Source organism: Propithecus coquereli, unplaced genomic scaffold (assembly GCF_000956105.1).
Source record: "Propithecus coquereli isolate 6110/MARCELLA unplaced genomic scaffold, Pcoq_1.0 Scaffold222, whole genome shotgun sequence".
Classification (NCBI taxonomy): Eukaryota; Metazoa; Chordata; class Mammalia; order Primates; family Indriidae; genus Propithecus; species Propithecus coquereli.
Genome location: NW_012147412.1, coordinates 587,198 through 609,677, shown reverse-complemented (window position 1 = coordinate 609,677; position 22,480 = coordinate 587,198). Strand labels below are relative to the sequence as shown.

Sequence of the window (22,480 nt, the reverse complement as noted above, 5' to 3'; positions counted from 1 at the left end):
ACGGGAGGGGCTTGGGGGTTTAGAGAGATGAGCTCAACAGAGAAGAACTTCTGCTGCCCCACCCAATTTGAAAACAACACCTGAGCTTCTCAGTGTTGGGTTCTCCCCGCTCCAGCATTCCTGGTGTGGGCCTTTTTGGGCAGGACGAGAGGATGAGCTGTGCTAACCACCCCTGCCTCGCCCCGCCCAGTTCTGTGTCCCTCTAGTCCAGGGACTGGGCCCTGATGTGGCACCAAGTCCCTGACAGGCCCCTGCATGCCTGCCCTGCTCTGCAAATGGTGAGGGCCCAGCGCGAGCCCCCTGCAGGCTGTGGGAGGGGAGCAGAGCAGCATCAGGGGTGAGGGGAAGGACCTGCCGAGATGTCACCCCAAGAGTTCAGGACGAGGGGATCTTGGGCTGGCCACTGCCCCGTCTGGCCTCCCTATCTGAGAAGAGGGGAGGTGGAGCTCAAATGCCAGCCCTGTTGCTGTGAGTCAGTCCCTGACATTTGCTGTGGAAGGAACAGGTTCCCCTGGATCCCTGCCCCGGGCACCGTGGGCAGAGCCTGCGCCCCAGACAGGAGGGAGGAGGAATCTGCCCTCTGGGAGCTCCCAGGCTCAGGGTAGAGGCCAGGGGAGGGCCAAGACAGCTGTCAAGGAGGTTGGGAAACAAGGCCACTCTGGGGCCACTCAGGAGCCACGAGGCCTGGAGTCTGGGAGTTCTGGGGTCAATAGGATTGGGCAGTGGTTGTGACTTTCCCGGGAGGGTCAGTTCTGAGGAACCATGTGCTCCGTAAACGGGCACAACCATGATGGGCGGGGGCTGGGGTGAGAGGTACGGCGGGCACCAAGGGTTCCAGGAGGGACCTGCAGGTGCTGAGCTGGCAGCAGGACTCAGGGGTGTGGAGCAGCCTGGGTCTCAGTGGGGGGGTAGAGGCAACAGAGGACCCCAGCACATGCAGGGAGCGCATGGTCTTCATCTGTAAGCTGGGGGTGCTGGTCCCCTCTGCCTTCCTCACGAGGCTGCTGTGGAGCCCAGGTGGGTAGGGTGAGGCTCCGACCCCCCAGGAGTAGGCCACAGCACCTGTTGGTGCCTGGGGGATGTTCTCAGGCCCGGCTCATCAGGCCACCTCCAGGTGGCTCGACTCTTGCTTGGCCAAGCCTGCTGCCCCTGCTCCCACAGTTGCCGTGGCCCCCTTCCTCCCACGTACCCCATTTCCCAGACTCTGAGGTCTCATTCACACAGGGGATGGCTCAGGAGGGAAGTATTGGCTTTTCTAGCCTCCTGGTAACCCCAAAACCCCCCAACCAGGTGACCATAAGCCTTAGTCCACCCAGGACCACCCAGGTTTACACCTGACCCTCTCGGCATAATGATTAATGGAGCCCCTTCTACTCTTAAAAGCGTCCCAATATGGGTGATATAAACTAAGCGATTACCTTATGCTAGACCCAAAGGACCTCTCTTGCTGTGGAGTGCAGGTCCCGTGACAGGCACTGGGCAGCTGTGTGGGGGCAGGTTGTCCTGCATCAGACCCCTCCAGTCAGAGGCCCAGGCCCCGAGCTGAGCCTGACTCTCTTTCTGCCATGATGACCCCTCTTCCTCTGCCTCACAGGTGGGGCCCGGACATCGTACCAGCCCTCATCTCCCAGCCGCTTCTCCAAGGACACCAACCAGAAGAACTTCGGCAATCTCTATGGCACCAAAGGTGGGCGGGTGGCTCAGCTCCAGGGTGGGCAGGGCCCTGTGGGGGCTGTGCAGGCAGGAGGTGGGTGGGCGTCAGGGCAATGTGGGGGCCCCAGACACGGGTTGGGAGGAGTCCTGCTGAGCTTAAAGCGTGTGTCTGTGTGTGTCCACGTGTGTGTGTGTGCGTGTGTGCGCAGGACATTGCTAGTTAAGCTGGAGGGAAGGCATCCCTGGGAATCGCCAAGTCCACATGCTCCTCTTATCTCTGAAGGATGATTCGGGGGACATGGGGGGTGAGCAGCCACCCCAGCAAGTGTCAGGGCCTGAGGACCCAGAGGACCTCTACGGATTTGCATACTTCTTCACTGAAAGTCGTACAGTGGTCGGAACTCATTAGTTTAGCCGTGAATGGAAAGGCAGGCATGACACGAAGCGGTGCCATCCCTGGAAACCCAGGAGGCATTGTCACCACGAGAGGCGAGGGAGTGACACTTTTAAGACCCAGAAGAGGTGAAATGGGAGTGTGGACGTGGCCTCCCCAGGGGGAGCTGCCAAGTGCGGGGTCTCCCTCTGCCCAGGGCTGGGGGAGCTGTGCCCAAGGGCAGGGCCACGCACTTGATGAGCTCTGGTTCTGTCCCGGGGGCTCCTGGGTGTGTGCCAGCCACGTTCGGGGAGTGAGAGGCCTGGGCCAGCTCCACCAGAGCCCCTGTCCCAGACACAGCCCCAGGGAGGCTCCTCAGTGAGGACAAGGCCCGTGGAGACTGGAGGGCCGGGCACCCGGTGGACAGGGCAATGCCAGGCCTCCATGCCCAGAGTTGGATTCACAGCCGTGACCGACTGCACCCTCCTCCACACGTGCAGTAGGAGTGAGCTCCATGAGGACAGAGCCATGTCTGTCCCATGTGCTTCTACAACCCCAAGCCTCGAGAGTAGGAGGGGCTCAGGGGACAGTCGTTGAAAAAGAGAGAGCGAAGGAAACGGGGAGGCCTCTGGCCTCTGCGCCTTGGGTGGACATGCCCATCAAGGGCCCTGTGGCAGAAGCTTCCTGACACGCCTGTGGGGGGGCTCGGTGCTGGGTCAGGTGCCAGCCCCAGCCGTCTCTGACCCTGAGCCCAAAGGCCAGCCCCAGCCCTCCCTGTAGGCAGCCATGGGAGAGGACCGCTGGGCCCGGTGGGCGCTGCTGTGGCGCGAGCTTGACGGGGGACACCCCTCACGCCTCAGGCCTGGGGGCGCTGGAAAACGGCCTGACCCCCATCCCGCCCACCCCAAAACTACAGGGACAAGCGTGCACAGGGACATTTTTTAGCCTATTCAACTTGCCAAACAGAATCTCAGGACTTTGATCAGCTGCCTCTGTCCTCAAGTTTGAGGGTGTGTGTGTATTTATCTGTCCTGTGTTCATGCATCCATCCATCGACCACACAGCGAGCACCTGCTAGGAACCAGGCTCTGTGCCGGGCGCCAGGTGTGATGCGGGGCCAGACGGGCACATCCTCAGCTTGCGTGGAGCCCACTGGGGAGACAGACAATTCAACGAGCAATTGCAACCTGGGGGACGGGGTGTAGGGTGATGTGGGGATGGGCCCGAGGCACGCGTGGACTTGGGGGTGGCGACATGTAAGCTGACACCTGAAGACCCCCAATATGTGAATTTGCGAAGGGTGGGGAGCAGGAGGAGTGCCCTAGGCAGAGGACCTGGGCTGCACACGGCCTGGGGCAGGAGAGAGGCTGCTCTAACGCAGATCTCAGTCTGGCTGGGATGTTGAGGGATGGGGGGAGGGGAAGCCAGGAAGCCAATGCGGATGGTGGGGGAAGAAGCTGTGGGCCGAGTTAAGGATTTTGTCCCTTATTCTAGGGACAGGGGCCTTTAGGTAGGGCAGGGACATGACTGCTCTTTATATGTTAGAAAGATCACTTTGATGGCAAGAAGGATTGGGGAAGTGTCACTGGGGACACAGTGGCATCCTGGGTTGAAACGTGGCCAGGGGCTGGAGAGGAAGAGCTGTGGAATTGGCCACGTCCTAATCCTGCCCCTCAAGCCCTGCTGCCTGGGTCTGACACCCCTGCTCTGCCCCACCAGGTAACTACACCTCCCGGGTCTGGGAATACTCCTCCACCATTCAGAGCTCCGACAACGACCTGCCTGCAGTCCAGGGCAGCTCGTCCTTCTCCCTGAAAGGTGAGCTCTCCCTGCCTGCCCGCCCGCTTGCTTTTCCTCCGCAGCTGCCCATCCCTCCGCAGCCCTGCCTTGGTCTCTGCTGCCTCTCTGGCCAGGTCCTCCCTTACTCCGAAAAGGAGAAGACCTTGGCCTGAGAGCAGGGGTGGTCACCAGTCTTTGCTCTAAATGAGGGCAGAGAGGGGGGCTGGGCCACATCAGCATTTTTCAGGGCTTGTTTCACCACACTTGGTCCCTAATGGTGCAACAACAGGCCTCTATGCTCAGAAAGGTGGGGCATGCCACACCCACTGTACCCCCACCTCCAAGACCCTGGGGTGCTTCTGCCTTCCTACTGGAGAGAGTTTATTTAACTCTGTTCACCCTGTGACTCCTAGTGTTGGTTGTAGCCTGCAGAGCTGGTCCTGCAGAAGCTCCTTTGGGAAAGGCAGGACCAGATGCTTCCAAAGCACCCCCACCCCGAGTCCTATCCTCTTTTCCCTACCCCTGTCCCGCACCTGCCTGCTGTGCCCTGCAGCACTCTTTGACAAAGCGGAGTGGTCAATGCCTCCTGTCCCCTGGGTTGGGGTCATCCTCGGGGTGGGGGGGATGCTTGAACGAGACCCTAGCTATAGATCCCAGGCTTTCCTGTCTCTCCTGGAAGACCCCAGGGGCAGCTCTGGTGGGCTGTGGTGGGAGTAACTCTGTCTCTCTTCTGGTGTCCAAAACATCTGGCCTAGAAGAAGCATCAGCAGGTTGGGTGGGACAGCGGGTAGGGGAAGAGACTTTCCTGGGGGAGGGAAAGAGACTTGCAGGGCAGACAGATCCCACTCAGTGGCCTCTGAGGTGGCTCTATGTCCCTTCCAGCCTAGGGACTGGAAGGGACATAGCTGGAGAGGACTCAGCTGTCCTTTCCAGCCTGGGGTCCCAGCCTATACCTGGGTAGGGATTCTTGGAGCTACCAGCAAGGTGAAGGAGAAGGGAATACGAGTAGAGGGTCCCAGCCTGCAGGACGCCTGGGGATGTCCTATCTCTGAGCCAGGCCTGGTGAGCTTCGGGACTTGCCTTTCCTGCTCTCTGGTCAAGCCCGGACCAAAGGCCCCCTGGCAGGAATGGTGGCTATCCTCACCATGATTTGGAGCTTTCACACTCCCCAATATCTCCCCCTCAGCCTGCTAGACTCTCTGTCTAAGGCTTTGCAGTGAGAGAGCCCCTTGCAAATGCACTCTGCCCGGGGGAAAGAGCCCAGGCCCACCTCTTCTCACCTTCATGCAGATAGGCTCACCAGGCCGGCTGGAAATGGCCTTGGACAAGGGTTCTGGACAGGGGCTGCCCTGTGTGGAGAATAACTCCAGCCTGCGTGGACTGAGCCCCCTGCACCCACTCCAGCGGCCCTGTGGCAGAGTGTGCTCAGGGCTGCCAGGCCAGTTTCAGAGGCTGGACAGTGGCTTCCAGGGGTCACAGCCCCCCAAAGTGAGACGCGAATCCCTCTGGCCCCTCCTGGGACTAGCAACATGCTGCTAATGCCTCTCTCTCTCCCAGCAGGCACTGGGAAAACCCCCTATCAGTTCACCACCTTGGGACAGGCCACTGCAGAGTTTTCCAAACCAGTGGACCGCAGTGGGCTGTTTAAAAATAATCCCGGTACCTGCCCGTTTTCCATCCCTCTTCCTTCCTCTCCCTCAGCGGGGCAGGTGGAACTTCCTATGGGGGCTCTCTGCCACTTCTTGGGTGTCCTGGTCCCTTCTCCCCGGAGTTCCCTGGAAGAGGGATGCATGCCCCACCCGCCACCCCAGCTCACTCTCTAGCTGGGCTTCTGCCTGCTGCCCAAGGCTGGTCTCCTGGGCCACCACCCCATCCCCATCCTCACCTCTCTCGTGGCTGGCATGGGATTTTCTTTCTGAGAACTGAGAGGTGAGGCCTGAATCCCCCTCTCTCAATCTCCACTTGGGACCCATGGAACCCCCTCTTTCCAAGGCTGCCCCACCCCCAGATGCAGGAAGGGACCTGGGTTTTCTGCTCTGCCTTGCCCGCCGTGCCTCCTTTCTCGGGGCCAACCCGGAATGCCAGCCCGGCTGAGGCCTGACAGTGCTGCAGGTCCCCGGGCCTGGTGTGCCCACCCTCACTTAGAGCAGGGCAGGACAGGGCTTCCCCAAGGCAGACCACAGCCTCACTGGACAGAGGCCCAACCCAGGACAGACTCTGTTTATTTCTTGAGCTCCTCTGAGTCCAGGTCATGGCCTGTTTCTCCCCAGGCACCTCTGCCTGTCCCTGTAGGCTGGTGGCTGACACAGAGTGCTAACCACTGTTCTGCGGACCAGAGCTCCTTATGGATCCCTCGGGGCTGAGGGTGAGGAGCCAGGGAGAGTGGCAGGGCAGCCACCCTGCGCCAGCACCTTCGAAACCAAGCCCAGATAGCATCACATGCTCTGGGCCTCTTGGGCTTGCTGCCCTAACCCTGGGAGGTGGCCACACTGGCAAATGACAGCCCCTCTCTGGGCCTGGTCTCTGGCTAGTGGAGAGTGCAGAGCTGGGCAGAAGGAATATGACTATGTGTTTTGGAGTCTGGCAAAACCTGGTTTCGAATCCTGACTGCTGCTTACAAGCTGTGCAGCTCGGGCAGACTGCTGAGCTCACAGAAACGGGATGAAACAAGGAGACATATGCAAGGTCCCTGGCACGGTGCTTGGCACAGTGGGGCTCAGAGTGAATGGGAGCATCACCCAGCCAGCACTGGGGCGTCAGGACAAGCTCTGTCAGCTGGGAGACCCTTGAACATTGGGCTTATGAAGGGCTCTCCCGGGCTCCAGGGAGGGGAGGGGTCCATGGTGGGACCCTCTGGAGTGGGTGGGTGGAAATCCTTGCAGAGCAGCGTGATGCTGACCTGGATTTGGGGGTGACGCTCCCCTGTTGCCTGGCCCAGCCCACCTGGCTGGCTCTCCTTCCTCCTGTCTGTCTCTCTGCTTCCTCCCTTGGGTCAGGCTCCCCAGGACTTTCAGTTGCGGGCCCGGCTGCTGCACACCTCTTCAGGTGGCTGAATTTGGTAATGGGCTGGAAGACGCTTGGTGGTCACTTTGGAGAAGGCAGCTGTGCTGCTGCCAGCTCAGCTCGCGCTGCCTCTGACTGGAGCCTCTTGTCTTCCCAGGTTATCCTTCCCTCATGCGGAGCCAGACCCCCAAGGCCCAGCCCCAGACTTGGAAATCCGGCAAGCAGACTTTGCTGGTGAGTGACATGCTGCCGGGAGAGCCTGCCTGGGCATAGGCACGTCCAGAGACCTGGGCACTGAGGGGGGCTCCCCAGGGGCACCTGGTCTTCACGTTACTTCTCTGAGCCATGGGGCGGGGCAGGCAGGCAGCGGTGGCCTGAGCACCTGCACACAGCAAAGGGTATGAGACCCAGGGCTGACAGGCGGGGGACCTGGCTAAGCACACACTGTTTGGGGCTCAGTTTTCTAACCCGTAAAGTGGGAAGCCCTGCTTTTTTAATTGGCAGATGGTTGTTGGGTGTCTATGCTTATGGAATGACAGCTTGGTCTCTGCCAGCTCTGGGATTATAGAACGCTCAGTTCAGGGGACAGATATTCTAGACATGGGTCCCACCTCCTTAGGGGCACAATTCCCCAGCTCTGACAGCACAGAGGCTATTGGGATGAAAAGTTAGGAATGTATTTAGGGTTCAATATCTAATGACCCTAAGCCAGAAGCACCAGAAAAGTGGCACAATAGAGAAGTATGGCCTTGGGGTCCAGGCCCTCTGCTGACTGTGGGATCCTGGGCAAGTCAGGTACCCTCTTTGGGACTCTGTTTCTTGCTTTTGTTTTTTTTCTTTTTTTTTAAGACAGAGTCTCTGTTGCTTGAGCTAGAGCACTGTGGCATCATCATAGCTCATTGAAACCTCAAACTCCTGGGCTCGAGAGATTCTCTCCTGCCTCAGCCTCCTGAGTAGCTGAGACTACAGGCATGCGCCACCATGCCTGGCTAGTTTTTCTATTTTTAGTAGAGACAGAGTCTCACTCTTGCTCAGACTGGTCTGCAACTCCTGAGCTCAAGTGATCCTCCCGCCTTGGCCTCCCAGAGTGCTAGGATTACAGGCGTGAGCCACTGTACCTGGCCAGTTTCTTGCTTTTTATAATGTGGGTGTTGTGAGGACCCCCAGTGCCCTTTAGCCTTGATGTGCCTGGCCCCTGCCGAGACCTCAGTGACTGGGAGCTGTCCTTCACATGCTGAGCCTCTGTCCCCCCAAGCATCTCTCTCCTGAAGGCCCATGCTAGGCCCTGCTGAGGCCGGCCAGTTGCCTTAGTGTGTGGGTGGCTTCAGAGGCTCTGCTGGAACAGGGTCCAGCGCCCCGGCTCCTGCTGTCTTTGCATTTGGAGGTCAGAGCACGGGGAGGTGATTTGCTCTGGACCACAAAGAGCGACTGGGGATGGTTTAATTGGAGAAAATCTTTAATTTGCTGGCGATGGGAACTAAGTGATCATGTGTGTAATTTGGAGCTGGGCCCAGGGGCATTGCAACAGCAGGACTGCAAAAGGCAGATATGGGGAGAAAAAAGGTTTCTATTCCTAGACTTGGTCCTTCCCCTCCCTACCACATACTTTCCCACCCCCCCCAGAGCCGGGGTCCCCGCAGGAAAGCCTCATCACACCTTGAGACCCCTGACAGGACAGGGTTCTGGTGCCCAGCTAGCACCCAGTACTGGCAGAATGGAGGCAGGTGCTGGTGTGCAGAGAGGCTGGCCTGGAAGTCCGGATGCCTGGGGTCTGGCCCCCAGGCCACACTTGCTGTGTGACCTTGTGTGAGTCCTTCTCGCTATGTGCCTCAGTTTCCCCTTCTGTAACATAAATTGGATGACTTGGATGATTTCATAGCTCTTACAACTCTCACGTGCTGTCAGCCAGGAAGGGGACGGGTCGGGGAGCACCTGCCCGGATGCCATGGGACCATGTTCCTGCCCACCCACCGCGCCAGGCTCCTCACCAGACAGCACCTGGTTAAGGTTCCCCAATCTGCGGCCTTCCTGAAAGAAAGGCTCAGCCCCTCCCAGGCCTACTCACTTTGCCCTGTGGACTGCTTTGGGCTCCAGGCTGGCTCCTGCAGGTCAGGAGACCTGGTTCCTGGTCCTGCTCTGCCACCGTGTGACTTTGTCCATGTCTTTTTCCCTTCCTGAGTCTCAGTGTCTTCCTTTGTTTAATGGGTGCCATAACCAAGGTCCGAGCTAAGGACTCTCAGCCTTGGCGTCCCACAGGCCCCAGATGTAGGCAAGGCTTTGACCAGGAGCTGCAAGTGCCCCGGAAGGCAGGCCAAGGGCAGGGGCTGTGAGCACCCTTGGGGTGTCTGCATGAGGTGGGGGATGGTGTCTCTCGTACTGGATCAGTGGGGCATGGGGGTGGGCTCAGTCTCTCTGCCCCAGCTCAGGGACAAATCTACTCTTCAAGATCCCCTAGGGGCTGATGGTGCTCACACGGGCAAGGAGCAGCTGAGATTTGCTCTTCCACTGCAGCCTGGAGGGCTGACTTCTCAGGGCCCTGATGAAGTGATTGGGGGAGATAGGGGCGCTGATTTCATGAAATCGCCAGGAGATGCAATGCACAGAGGAGGCTGGGAGAATTGCCACTGGGCTCTGTCCCTGAGTACCGATGGGGGGTGGGGAGAGGAGCCTGGGACCGTGCGGGGCTGGGGCAGCTGTCTTCCCTCTGTGCACCCCTCCATCGGGGAGGATGGTACAGAGAGAGCAGAAGCAAATGCCTGAAGCTTTCTCAGCTCGAGAAGTGATGCTGAGACAGGCAAGGGTGTGGGAGCAGGGTTGGATTTGACCCAGACCACTGGGCCTCGAATTCCAGCTCCTCTACTTGCCAGCTGAGAGACCTGGGGCAAATTGCCTAGCCTCTCTGTGCCTTGGTTTGCTCAACCATAAAATGGATATGATAATACTAATCCATTTAATTGGGCGGTTGTAAAAATGAAATGAGTCCACCCGTATAAAGCTCGGCGCAGTGCTGCGAAGCTCTGTAGAGTAGAAAGTGCTACACGAATGGCAGCTGTCGTGGGGCTGGGGGCCCTTCCTGGGCCATGGAGAGAAGGGTCAGCCAGTTTGATGTCAAGCTGGGGTTCAAGTTCACCACCAATTGGCGGGAATGAACTCTGATTAGGATTTGAACGTGGAGATTTTGATCACATCAAGGGCCAACCCCTGATCACAGGGGAGAGAGATCTTAGGGGTCAGGCCACGAGGCCCCTAGAATCACTGGCGTTTGGACCCTGCTGCTTCCGGGGGGCAGTGGGGTGGGGCGGGTCTGGCTAGCGGGCTCACCTGCCGCCGGCCTCCCTGACCACTCTTGTTTCCCCACAGTCTCACTACCGGCCATTCTACGTCAACAAAGGCAGCGGGATCGGGTCCAACGAGGCCCCGTGAGCTCCGGGCAGGAGGGAACGAGGCACCGCACCCCCACCCTCCCTGCTGACCCTGCTGCTGCCGCCTCTTAAGCTACTGTGCTCATCTAGGTGGGAGGGAGCCCACCCTGCACCTGCCTTCCCCAGCCCTCCCTGGCCTCCCGGTGCAGTCCTGGCCTCCCCGCTTCCCCACGGGCCACGCTCCACTCAGGCCCTTTCCCGCCTTGTGACTCCTAATGTCACCACGGCTCCTGCACTCAAAGGCCCTCCCATGGTTGGGGCAGGATAGGTGGGGCCTCCCCCGACCTACCACCTTCCTCCCCTTGGGCTGCACATGGCCGCCAGCAGTAAGTACCCATGTGGCATCAGCCTGCCTGTCCCACCCACACCCTGCTGTCTCTAGGCCCCTGACTGTTTCTCCCACGGCCCTGTCTCCCTGATGTGGTCTCGAGGTGGCAGGCCAGGACGGCTGCCCCTCTCTCACCCACAGAACCTCACCTCCTGCTTCCCAGCAGCCTGGCCCTGCCGGGAGAAGACTGGCCCTACGTGTCCTCTCTCGTCCTACCTACCAATGCCCAGCCTGGCGGAGCCTGCAGCCCTTGGCCGCCACAGAGGGAAACCTCTCAGCGTCTTGGCATCACCCTGCCCAGGCCGTCGGTCTCCAGGGCATCGCATCCACTTTGAGTCCGGGGTCACCGGAGGGTGGGCTGTCCTGGCTGGCAAAATGATTAGCCAAGGTATTCCTCTCTTCCACCTGCCGGGACAGGCGATTCCCTTGACATGACATAACCCACCCGTGAAAACAGCGACTGGCCCCGCTGCCCCAAGGGAAGTGCTAGTGACCTGCAGGATTCCAGGAATTTTACGATGTGGCCTTCTCCCTGGAGTGGAAGGGGTGGCTGCGCGGGTAACAGCAGGAGCTACTGGCAAGAGTGCCTTCCACGGCACCGCCCACTCCTGCCCACTGCCCTGTCAGGGCCTGCCTCCTGCCTCTGATGGCCCTCCAGGCTGCATGTCACAGGGCCTCGGGCTGGAGAGGAGGCCAAACCCCAGCGGCAGGGTAGGGTCGTCCCTCCTCTCACCCCCGCCCCCAGGGCCTGTATGGGGCTATGGGAGGGGCTTGCAGGTGGGGGAGGGAGACTTCAGCCTGGGCTTTCCCCTCGAGAATAAACCACTGATCAGTCACTTCTCTTGTATTGAGCAAGCGTTCCCCTGAGGGTCCGCAGAGGGCCTGGCTGCATTCTCTGAACACACTTTTCCTCTCTGACGAGTGTACAGTCTCTTCCTTCTTTCCTCTCGATGACGTGGCTCCTTCCCCACCTGAGGACATGAGTGTGCAGGGCAGCGGCCTGGGCCTTGGATAACAACGAGCACGAGGGGTGGGGCACACTGACACCCTGAGCCACGAGGGTCCCCAGAGGGAGCAGGGCCCGGGGTTGGCTGGGAACCCGTACCCCAGGGCGCTGGAGTGGAGGCTGACCGGGGGCTGCAGCCCTGAGGGCCTTCCCCGTGGTGGGAGGGCCTCTGGGAAGGGGAGCACACGGCGGGGGCTGGCGGGAGAGCAGAGAGCCAGGCTCCTGACGGCAGCACCCACCATCCTGGCTCGGGGGATGGAGGAAGGAAGGAGACTAGGACTTCCAGTCCCTGAGCCAGGGAGGCTGGAGGAGCGATGGTCAGGGAAGGCTTCCTGGAAGAGATAGGCCAGCCAGGAGGAAGCAGGACGGTAGGGAGGGGAGAGGGTCCAGAAAGCCATGCCCCTTTCCCTGGTGTGGTAGGGACACCCAGGCCCCTCTGTTCTCACTGTCACACCAAGGGAGCCCCCCCCCATAAAAGTCCCTAAATGGGCTGGCTATGGTCCATCATGGGGGGCAACATTCTTCCCTCTTCCCTCTCCCCACCCTGTGGGGCCAGGGGGCCTTTAGGGTCCGAGCCAGCCAGCGTCCAGGCTTCCCAGGAGGGGGCTCCTGGGACTCGAAAAGGGAAGGAGAAAAGGGTGAGAGGAGGAAGATGGAGAAGAAAGGGGGTAAGAAGGGGAAGGAAGGAGAAGAGGTCAAAGGAGAAGGGGTCAAGAGTGTCTGTGGAGGACCTCCAGGCACCGTCAGGAAGAGAGACCACCGCAGGTCGGACTGGCATGCTTTGTCCACCTTGGTGCTCTCCCTAGGATCTGGGACTGCAGAGGTCCCTGGGGTTGGCTGCTGCTCCCCACAACCTCTGTTCCAGGTGCAGGTCCACCTCTGTGGGCACCCAGTACCCTGCCACCTCCCTGACTTCTCTGGGACCTGCAGTTGCCGGGGTCGTGATGGCCAGGAGGGCCACATTCCTGGGCTCCAACGATGCCCAGACTCTCTGAGAAAAGCCCTGGCCATGAGGGGCTCCCGGTTCTCTGGGCCCTGCCCTAAACTCACCAGCTCCAGAACTGGATGGGACCCCAGATCTGGCTGAATCCCCCGGGGCCCTGCCTGTCCTGGGCCTGGGCCTCACCAGGATACCCCTTCTGTAGCCCAGAGGCCAGCAAGGTGGATGTCAAGAAGACAGCAGTGGCAGGGGCCCTGGGCCCTCTTCTGGGGACTGGGGGGGAACATCCACGAGCATCGCCCTCTCCTCGTCAATCCCCAGCAGTTCCATTACTGTTAGAGCTGTGATTATAAAGCAATCAGGGAAACCCTTTCTTGCCTGTTCTGAGAATGCCTCCCTCCCCAGGATGAGTGAAAACAGGGCCGTTGTAGGCCCCGAGTGGCTGGCTCAGGGGAGGGGAGGCATCTCTCCCCAGAGCGGAAGAGAAAGGAGAGAAGTGAGACTCCATTTCCACTTCATGTTCCTTTCAAACCCAACCCAGGCTCTCCTGTTCCTGTCCTCACCGAGCTCTGGGCATTGGGCAATTCTCAGGGGAATATGGGTAGTCTGCTGGCAGACTAGGGAGGAGGGGGCAGCGCTGGGGCTCAGCAGGGAGCTCTAGCTGGGTGGTTAGGAGACCTGAGCCCTGTCCTGCTTCTGACACTTTTGGCTGTGTGATCTGGGCAAACTGCTTGCCCTCTCTGGGCCTGGCCTTTCCTGTCTACAAAACGAGGTATTTTAACTGGATTATTTCTGGGGTCCTTTCCCAGTCTCACTTTGTCATTCAGGCTGGAGTGCAGTGGCATCATCATAGCTCACTGCAGCCTCGAATTCCTGGGCTCAAGTGATCCTCCTTGCCTCAGCCTCCCAAGTGGCTGGGACTACAAGCTTGTGTCACTATACCTGGCTAATTTTTTTTCATTTTTGTAGAGATGGGGTCTTGCTATGTGGCTAAGTCTGGTCTCAAACTCCTGGCTTCAAGTAATCCTCCCACCTTGGCCTCCAAAAGTGCTGGGATTATAGGTGTGAGTCACCACATCCCGGGGGACCAGAAAATTGAAGTTGGTCCCCGGTTGGGGCTCCATGATCGGACTGGGCAGAGAGGCGTGTTGGGCTCCCAAGTTCCCAAGGCTGCCTGTCCCCAGCCTGCTCCTCTCCTCTACACCCTGACTGCCAGGGCCTTGGGTCCCCATCTGAGGAGCCTTCCCCATCCCGAAGGGAGGAAGACTGAGGCCCAGAAGCTTCTGAGCTCTGCTCTGGGCCTCGAGACCCAGCGGCATATGCGCTCTGTGACTTCAGGGGTTATTCCATTTTGCCCTGGAACAGTGCCTGGCACGTGGACAGGCCTTGGAGGCAAGAAGTAGTTACTGGGGAAGAAGTGGTGGGAAAACCAAGAGGGGAGCAGGGAAGACACGCAGTGAAGGTGTCTGGGCCATTTCATCGTGTGGGGGCTGAGGCATGGGCGTCCGAGGGCAGTGCGGGGAGCTGGAACCAGGCTTCGGGGTTGGAATCCCTGCTGAACCACCCACCGGCCGTATGACCTGGAGCGCCACGCCCACCCTGTCTGAGCTTCAGTGGAGATAACATCTTAAAGGACTGTTGTGAGCAACAGAAACAGTGTGCAAAGTGTCTGGCATCGCAGACGCTCAATAATCAAGAGAGCATGATATTATTATTATTGTAGGATTAATAGCAATAACAAAGCCATAACGGTGACAGCAACATCCCAACCAGAGAGGAAGCTTGATTTCCCTGTCCTTTCTAGCCTTCTGCGCCTGGCGGGGAGACACAGGGTGGAAGCAGCTGCGCCCGCCCCAGAGCCAGCACCAGAACCAGAACCAGGACTGGGCCATTGTGCAGGCCCTGGTGAGAGAGAGGAGGGGCAGGACTGGAGGGGCAGGTGGGAGGAGATCTTTACTCAGGCAGAGACACTCACGTTGGGCCAAGCTCTGGGCACAGAGGCCAGGGGGACAGATCCTGCAGTTCTTGGGTTCGGCCAGCAGGTGGAAGCATTTCACCGCAGTTAATGGCACGGAGCCTCGCGCTCCAGCCGGGCAGTCAGGACAGGGTCCCCCGCCCTTCCCCTAGGTGAGCCCCTTCCTCCCCTCCTTCCGCATTAGCTAATAGACCTTTCTGTCCTGGACGATAGAGTGTGTGACCCCAGGACGGCAGTCCCCCGGTCTGAGCAGGAGTGACGGGCTTGCTGCTCACCCCACCAGACCTTGTTGGAGCTGGCCTGGAGCCTGCAGGAGGGGTCGGGAAGCCCCCTGCGTGGCTCCGCCCTTGAGCTCCTTTTGCAGGCGCGGGCCTGGGCAGGGGCTGGGTGGGCACAGAAGGTTCCATTCCTCAGCCCCTGAAGCGGGCACGCAGGAGTCTGGCAGGGCTCTATCCAAGGCCACCTGCTGGTGAGATGGAAAGTCAGAGTCCTTGAAGCCCAAGGTCAAGGGGAAACTGAGGGACCAAGCTGCGGAGCCCCTTGACCTCCGTTGCCCCCAGATTTCCCACCTGCGGCATGAGAGGTTTGTACCTTCCTCCTGATGGACTGCGTGGGGAGGTCAGAAGGGCTACCCTGGGCCCAGGAACACCTGTCCAGAGAGGCAGGTGCTGGGAGGCGGAGGCTGGGCCCGCCTCCTGTCCTGTCTTGTTTTCCCAGCAAACCCTCAAATCACCTCCCAAGAGTGACCCAGGCAGTTTTATCTTTATGAATACTGACTATTAAGTTTGAAAATGAACCGTCGTTCAGCCGCATAAACAAGGGAGATAAACACTAATTGCTTGGTGGATGTGCCAACTCCTGGTCCCTAATTCATCATCTTGCCAAGGCTGAGGCTAAGAAGATGCGAGGGGAGGGGGAGGGGGTGGGCTCTGGGGCCTTTGGGGTCAAGAGATTCTCATGCAAGAGGACATGGCAGTGGGCGGGAGGACCCCTTCCCCAGGGGATGACGATGGTGCCCAGGGTCCCTGAGGCTCTCCAGAGACGACAGGAAGCCAGGTTAGGGAGGGAGGGGAGGTCTTTGGCTGGGTCATGGCTATCAAGAACTTAATCCCAAATGATATATAATGTGTTTCCTCGCTGGCCTCGTGGTTGGCCCTGGATAGCAAACTGCGTTTCTCTGAGGTTGGTTCCATTGTCATGTTAAGACCCTCGACGGGGTGGAGGTGATGGGCTGCAGACCTGGTTACTGATGCCAGCTTGCAGGGGCTGTGCTGGCAGCGGAAGGTGGAGCCGTGAGAGCCAGTCTGAGGACTCTCCCTGTTCCTTGGCAGGGAGGTTGTGGGTCTTTGATGGCTCAGGTATGGACCTGCCTGGAGGCGAGACTGGACGAGGTGATCTGAACCCAGGACTGGGCCATTGCACAGGCCCCCATGAGAGAGAGGAGGGGCAGGACTGGAGGGGCAGGTGGGAGGAGGCCACTCAGGCACAGACACTCACGTTGGGCCAAGCTCTGGGTACGGAGGGCAGGGGACAGAGGCGCAGGCCAGTGCTCTGCCTGAGCTTGTACCAGCAGGCCTGCGGGCTGACTTAGGTGGCTCTCAGAGCATGTAGCACACAGCACAGGGGGCCGGACAGCTGTGCTAGCCTGGGATGAGAAAACCTGGGGGGACCAGAAGGACCTAACTTAGAGTGTGAGGAGGGTGGGGCCATCCTGGCAGTGCCCGCCACCATGGGAAATGGCCAAGAATGGAGGGCCGGTGGGTAGAGGAGGTGGGTAGGGGAGCAGGTCTCGGCTGCAGAGGGTGGGAACACTGGGAAGGGAGGCCATGGCTCAGCTGCCACGGGCTAAGGATGAGGGACTTCCTCTGTGGGATGGGTGTGGAAGCAAGGAAGACTCCTGGGGTGACACCATCCCAAAGGTCACCCCTTGCCTGTGTCCCAGAGGAAGACAGCATGCCGTCTGGACCTGAATCCTGACTCCGCCAGGGAGCAGCTGCGTCAATAGAACAAGTTATTTATTCTTCCTGGTTCTCAGTTTTCTCATCTGCCAAATGGGGCTAATCATAGTGACCACATGGGTTTTTTGTGAGGATTAGATGAAAGCAAGCAAAAGGTTGCCACGGTGCCGGGCGCATTGTAATCACTCAATGAATAGATGTTCCATGCATGAGTGGAAAACAGGACAGGGGCCCTGCCTTCTGCCACTCTCCTCTGACCCCTGCTTTCCTTGGTGCTGGCAGTGGCGGAGTCCAGCCTCGCCACCTGTGGAGGGCCTGCTCATCTCCTCAAGGCTGCCTGGCTACGGTTCCTGGGGTATGGGCTGAGCCTGGGTCCCTCTTGGGTCCCACCTTCCCTGGTGGGCATGTGGCCACGGGTCCTCTGGGCTGCGTCAGGCAGGGAAGCCAACCTGCAGGAGGGACGGAAGCTGATGCCTCTCCTCCTGGCGCGCAGGCCCGTCGCTACATGCACGGGTGGCCGGGGTAATTAATTTACACATTTCATCCTGCTTAAACTAATAAGCTTCTTCGTCCTCCTCCACTGAGCCCGAGCCTTCGGGCTGGGCCTGCCAGAGCCATCATCCTGGCCCCAGGGAAGGCTGGCGCGTCCCTGCTGTTGTTCTGTGGGCTAGGCCCACGGCTTCCAAGCCCTGTGTTTATACTCCTCAGGCTGCTTGTTTGGGCCGCCCCAAGCCTGCTGGTCCAGTTGTGCCACAGAGACACCTTAAGGCACCAACCAACGCTGCACACCCGACAGAGGGAACGGCAGGACCGGGGAGCCCATCCTTTCAGCCGTGGCCTGCAGGTGTCCCCTCCTGAAGCAGCAGGGCCTGGCTCAAAGGTGCCTGGGAACCTGAAGACCTCCTGTGTGGTGACACGGACAGTCTCCACGAAAGGCTGTGGAGGGAAGACAGTGAGTGATGTGTGTGAGAGCGGCTGTTTTGTTAAGAAAGGGAGAAATGCACTCACACGTTGGCTTGCATGAGGATGAAGCCTCCTGCGTGGGTACATGGGAGACTGGGCCCCCCAGGGAGGAGCAGGGGAGCTGCAAGACAGGGCAGGAGGGACACTTTCCCCACGGACTCCCTTGTACCTCTTGAGCCTGGAAGGCTGTGAATATATCACATGTTCAAAATGCATCGACTGTGGAAAAATACACACAAATAGAATGTAAAACCCCATCTGTGCAGTATGTTTATTGGGTACCCCTTTGTGCCTGGGAGCATGGCGGTGGGAGAATAAGTCACGGTCATAGCTCTCAAAGAGAGAGGAAGAGAGTAAGTCCGTGGTTACGATAACCGATAGTGAATGCAATGCCAGGGGAAGCTTGGGGTCCTCTGGGAGCCAAGTGGGTAGTTAGGAAGGGCTTCCTGGGGGAGGGGATGCTTGAGTTGTTTTGAAGGTAGCATAGGAGTTGACTGGATGGAGAAGTGAGGGAAGGGCTGTCTGAGATTGAAGTGCAGGTTTCTATTCTGACTGCTAAAACCTGCATTTGGTGCACGGGGCCTTTGTCTTCCTGTTCATAACGTGGGAGGACTTTGCTTGGGGAGCTAGAAAGGAAACTGATTCCATACTGATTTCGGTGATCACCCACCCCTCTGGAGCCGGTGCTGGGCACTTTAGGACCCAGCTCTGTGCCGGCTGCTCCTTCACGGAGAGGCTGTCTCGTTGGTGGAGGACAGCGGGCTGGCTCCTTCCGGCTGCTTCCCCTGCTTACGATTCCACTTGTATGCTCCGATTCCAAATCCTGCAGGATTTAATATCCACTCTGTAATCTACTGGCACCAATAGGCATTATCTAACTAAACCTTAAATTGAAAATGCTAGGCTTCCATTCTCCCCGCGCCGTCGGGAGATGTCGGGGCTCTCTTCCTCCGATGTAATTTACTCTTGCACTAATTAAAGTGCGTCACTGTGCTGTCCTCGAAGGCATGCAGCCTGCCCCTGACAAGGAACACAGCCGCAGTGGACCAGGCAAGGCAAGGCCAAGCTGGCCAATCTCGGGCTGCAAGATCGCCCCTGTGTCTATCCCAAGCACCTCTTGCTTTAAGCCTGTTTCATTTCCCGAGAGGTCAATAGTTCACTTGCCGTAATAGTCATTCATTCATTCACTCGCTCATTCCCTCCTTCCCTCCCTCCCGTATTTATTAAGCACTCATGGCAGGCACAGAAATAAAAGGTGCTAAACATACAGTCAGGCTTTTCTTACCCGGACCCTCTCCCCATTGCTGTGAAGTTTTTATGTGATGCCGATTCCCAGGCAGCACCTGCTGGTAGAGGAACCCAGGGGACCGGGAGCAAGAATAGCTAATGTTGGAGATGCTTCCTCTGATAACTCTCTTTTTTTAAAATTAAACATTTTATTTTGAGTTCATTGTAGATCCACATGCAGTTGTAAGAAATAATAGAGATGCAGTGGACCCTTTACCCCGTGTCCCCCGATATTAATACCTTGCAAAACTACAGCACAACATCGCCACCAGAATATTGACGTTGATACGGCCGAGATACAGACAGTTCCATCACCACACAGATCCCTCCTGTTGTCCTCTTCTCCCCTTCTGCTGACCCCTGGCAACTACTAATCTGTTCTTCGTTTCTACAATTTTGTCATCTCAAGAACAGCATGTAAATGGAATCGTTTAACCTCTTGGGACTGGCTTGAATAACTCTTTTAATCTTTATAACACATTGGCAAGTGAGGTGATGTAAGTTGAGGCCAGGGCAGTGGAGTAACTTGCAGAGGCAGATTTAAGCTCAGGTTGCCCTGACCCCAAATCAGACCTCTTCTTTCTCTCTTTCTTCTTTCTTTCTTTCTTTCTTTCTTTCTTTCTTTCTTTCTTTCTTTCTTTCTTTCTTTCTTTCTTCCTTTCTTCTTTGTTTCTCTCTTTCTTTTTCTTTTCTTTCTTTTCTTCTTTCTTCAGTCTTGCTCTGTCGCCTGGGCTAGAATGTAGTGGTGCCATCCTAGCTCACTGCAACCTCTAACTCCTGGGCTCAAGTGATTCTCTTGCCTCAGCCTTCCGAGTAGCTGGGACTACAGGTGTGTGCCACCACGCCCGGCTAATTTTTCTATTTTTCTTTTTCAGAGACAGAGTCTTGCTCTTGCTGAGGCTGGTCTTGAACTCCTGGCCTCAAGTGATCCTCCTGCCTCAGCCTCCCAGAGTGCTAGGATTACAGGTGTGAGCCATTGCACCCTGCCTCAAACCAGGCTTTCCATTGCTCAAACGTAACACTGACTGGCAGGTACTGAACCCATAGCCCTTGATTCTCCCCATGTCGGGGTGAGGTCCCTCTGCCTCCAGAACACAGCTGGGGGTCCTGGCTCTGGATTGCTGAGCTCTCAGTCCTGGAGGCGGGAGGGGGCAGTGGTAGCCTGTCCTGCCCAGCCCTAATTCGCAAGTGCAGGCTGTGGTGAAGGGAACTGTGGAGACAGAGGGGAAGCTGCAGCTGTCTGCAGGGGTTGGCGTGGGACTCAGGTGCTCTCTCCTGCCGCAGGTGGAGGGGGAGGCTCATGGGTGATGTGCTCCCCCTCCCTAAGGCTGTGTAGGCCTCACATCCTGGGATTGGGGTCTCAGGCACCCTGGTTAGGTCAGCCAGGGGGCCACGATGGGTCAGCTCTGAAGTAGTGTCACTCGCAGAGCTAACCAAGCATGGGATTGCTTAGATTGCTGGAACGCCTGAATCTCCCGTGTGCTGTCAGCCTGCCGCAGGCTCCTCCAGCTCTCACCTGGGGCCTGTGCCGGCCATAACCTGACCTGGTGCCGATGGGGTCATGAAGCCAATATCCCCAGGTCCTACTTCCCCACTGACATCCCCCCATCTCCCTATGGGGAGGCCTCAGATCCTGGTCCCTGGGGAGGGGGTCTGGCTGTCGCTGCATTGAGTGGGAGAGCCTGGATAGACCTGAGTCTGCCACTCCCAGACTCAGATGGGGTTGGCCGGGCCAGGGCTGGGGCTGATGTGTATGAATATGAGTGGGGGACCTCCTGTATAGCAGTGTCGGAGTCAGCACTGGTGACCCTAGCCCCTGGGCATCAGGTGTCTCTGGAAGGCAGACCCAGGGCTAATGGGTGGGTGTTATAATGGGAGATGAGCGATTTTTGCTCAATGACAGAAAGAACTTTGTAGTTAACTAGAAGAACCCAACAGCAGAGCAGACTGCTTTGTGAGGTAGTGAGGTCCCCGTCAGTGAGGGCACTTGTTCATTCCTTTAACACACATTGATTGCCTACCTTGGGAAGACAGCATGGCACCGTGGGTCTTGGCCCCGGAGTTCCACAGATGTGGATTCAAGTCCCAGCTCTGCTGCTTACTGCTCCATGATCCTTAGCAAGTTCTTGGTACCTCAGTTGCCTCCCCTGTAAATGGGAATAATGACAGGTCCTTATCCACCTCCGCAGGAAGACTGTAAAACTGCCGGCCCCATGCCAAGCACCAGGTAAGCGCAGGGAGCGTTGTATGCACAATTTCACAGGTGTTACTACCTCTATTCCATAGTGAGTTAAATTCTCCACTACTAAGTGTCAGAATAGGAATTTGAATCCGATTCAGTCTAATTCTAGAGCCGTGGTCCTCCCCTTGAACCACAAGCCGGGCTCAGTTGGGGATTCAAATCTGAGCTGAGGAACTCGTACCTAGAATATATAAAGAACACTCACTCAATAATAAAAAAGACAAATAACCCATCTAGAAAATGGGCAAAGAAACTGAATATACATTTCTCCAAGGAAGATACACAAGTGGCCAAAATGCGGATGGAAAGATGTTCCACGTCGTTAGTCATCAGCAAAATGCAAATCAAACCCACTACGGATTATCACTTCGCACCCGGTAGGATGGTGATAATCGAAAAGACAGACGCTCACAAGTGTGAGGATGTGGAGGACTGGAACCCTCGTACGCAGTTGGTGGTAACGTGAAATGGTGCAGCCTCTTCGGGAAACATTTTGGTTAAACACAGAATTACCATATGACCCAGCAGTTCTACTCCTAGGCATACACTCAAGAGAGCTGGGAACACACGTCCACACAAAAAGGCGTGCAGAAATGCTCATAGCAGCGTTTTTCATAAGAGCCAAAAAGTGGAAACAACCAAATGTCCATCAGTGGATGAAGGGAGCAACTGAGTGTGGCGCATCTGCACAGTATCATTCAGCCATGGAAAGGAGCGAGGCACTGGTACACGCTGCCACGTGGATGAACCTTGGAACATGGTAAGGGAAATAAGTCAGGCACGAAGTCCATTTATTACATGGTTCCATTTGTATGAAAGTCCAGAATAAACACATCTGTAGAGACAGAAAGTCGAGTGGTGGTTGCTGAGGGTCAGGGCGTGGTGTGTAGGGTGGGAGAAGAGAGGCGTGATAGCTACATGGTAGGGAGTTTCTTTTTGAGATGATGAAAATGTTCTAAACTTGGCTGTGGTGATGGTTGTGCATATTTGTGACTATACTAAAAACCATTGAATTGTACACTTTAAATGGGCGAATTGTGTGGTAGGTGAATTATATCTCAACAAAGCTGTTAAAAAAGAGAAAGAGAAATAAACTCATTTAAAAAAAAACAATCTGTCAGGAGTTCAAGACTAGCCTGAGCAAGAGCAAGACCCTGTCTCTACTAAAAATGGAAAAATTAGCCGGGCATCATGGTGAGCACCTGTAGTCCCAGCTGCTCAGGAGGCTGAGGCAGGAGGATCGCTTGAGCCCAGGAGTTTGAGGTTGCTGTGAGCCATGATGATGCCACGGCACTCTAGCTGGGACGACAGAGTGATATTCTGGATTAAACAAACAAATGAACAAACAAAATCTGATGGCATGCACCTGTAGTCCCAGCTACTTGGAGGCGGGGGTGGGAAGATCACTTGAGGCCAGGAGTTCAAGGCCAGCCTGGGCAACATAGGAGACCTGCGGGTGCAGTGGGTGAGGCCTGGGCGGAGGCAGAGGCTGGGGAGTCCCAGCACGCAGGTGGAGTGGTACTAGGAGGATGTGACCTTGCTCAAGAAGAA

At 57.4% G+C, this 22,480-nt stretch overlaps 1 protein-coding gene across 2 annotated transcripts in view; it reads left to right on the top strand.

Annotated features, from left to right (window-relative positions):
* The window catches only part of TRIM29 (tripartite motif containing 29), a 35,319-nt gene extending 15,585 nt beyond the window's left edge, over positions 1–19,734 (top strand). The window contains exons 6-9 of one of the 2 annotated variants that reach the window (XM_012644915.1): positions 1,595–1,687; positions 3,746–3,844; positions 6,966–7,042; positions 10,169–10,805. In XM_012644915.1, the coding sequence (XP_012500369.1) occupies positions 1,595–1,687; positions 3,746–3,844; positions 6,966–7,042; positions 10,169–10,231 (332 nt within the window). In that variant the 3' untranslated portion in view covers positions 10,232–10,805. Of the gene's footprint in view, positions 1–1,594; positions 1,688–3,745; positions 3,845–6,965; positions 7,043–10,168; positions 10,806–19,719 lie in introns of those variants that run through there. The other variant, XM_012644916.1, reaches the window with a different exon arrangement.
* Positions 19,735–22,480: the final 2,746 nt, after the last annotated feature.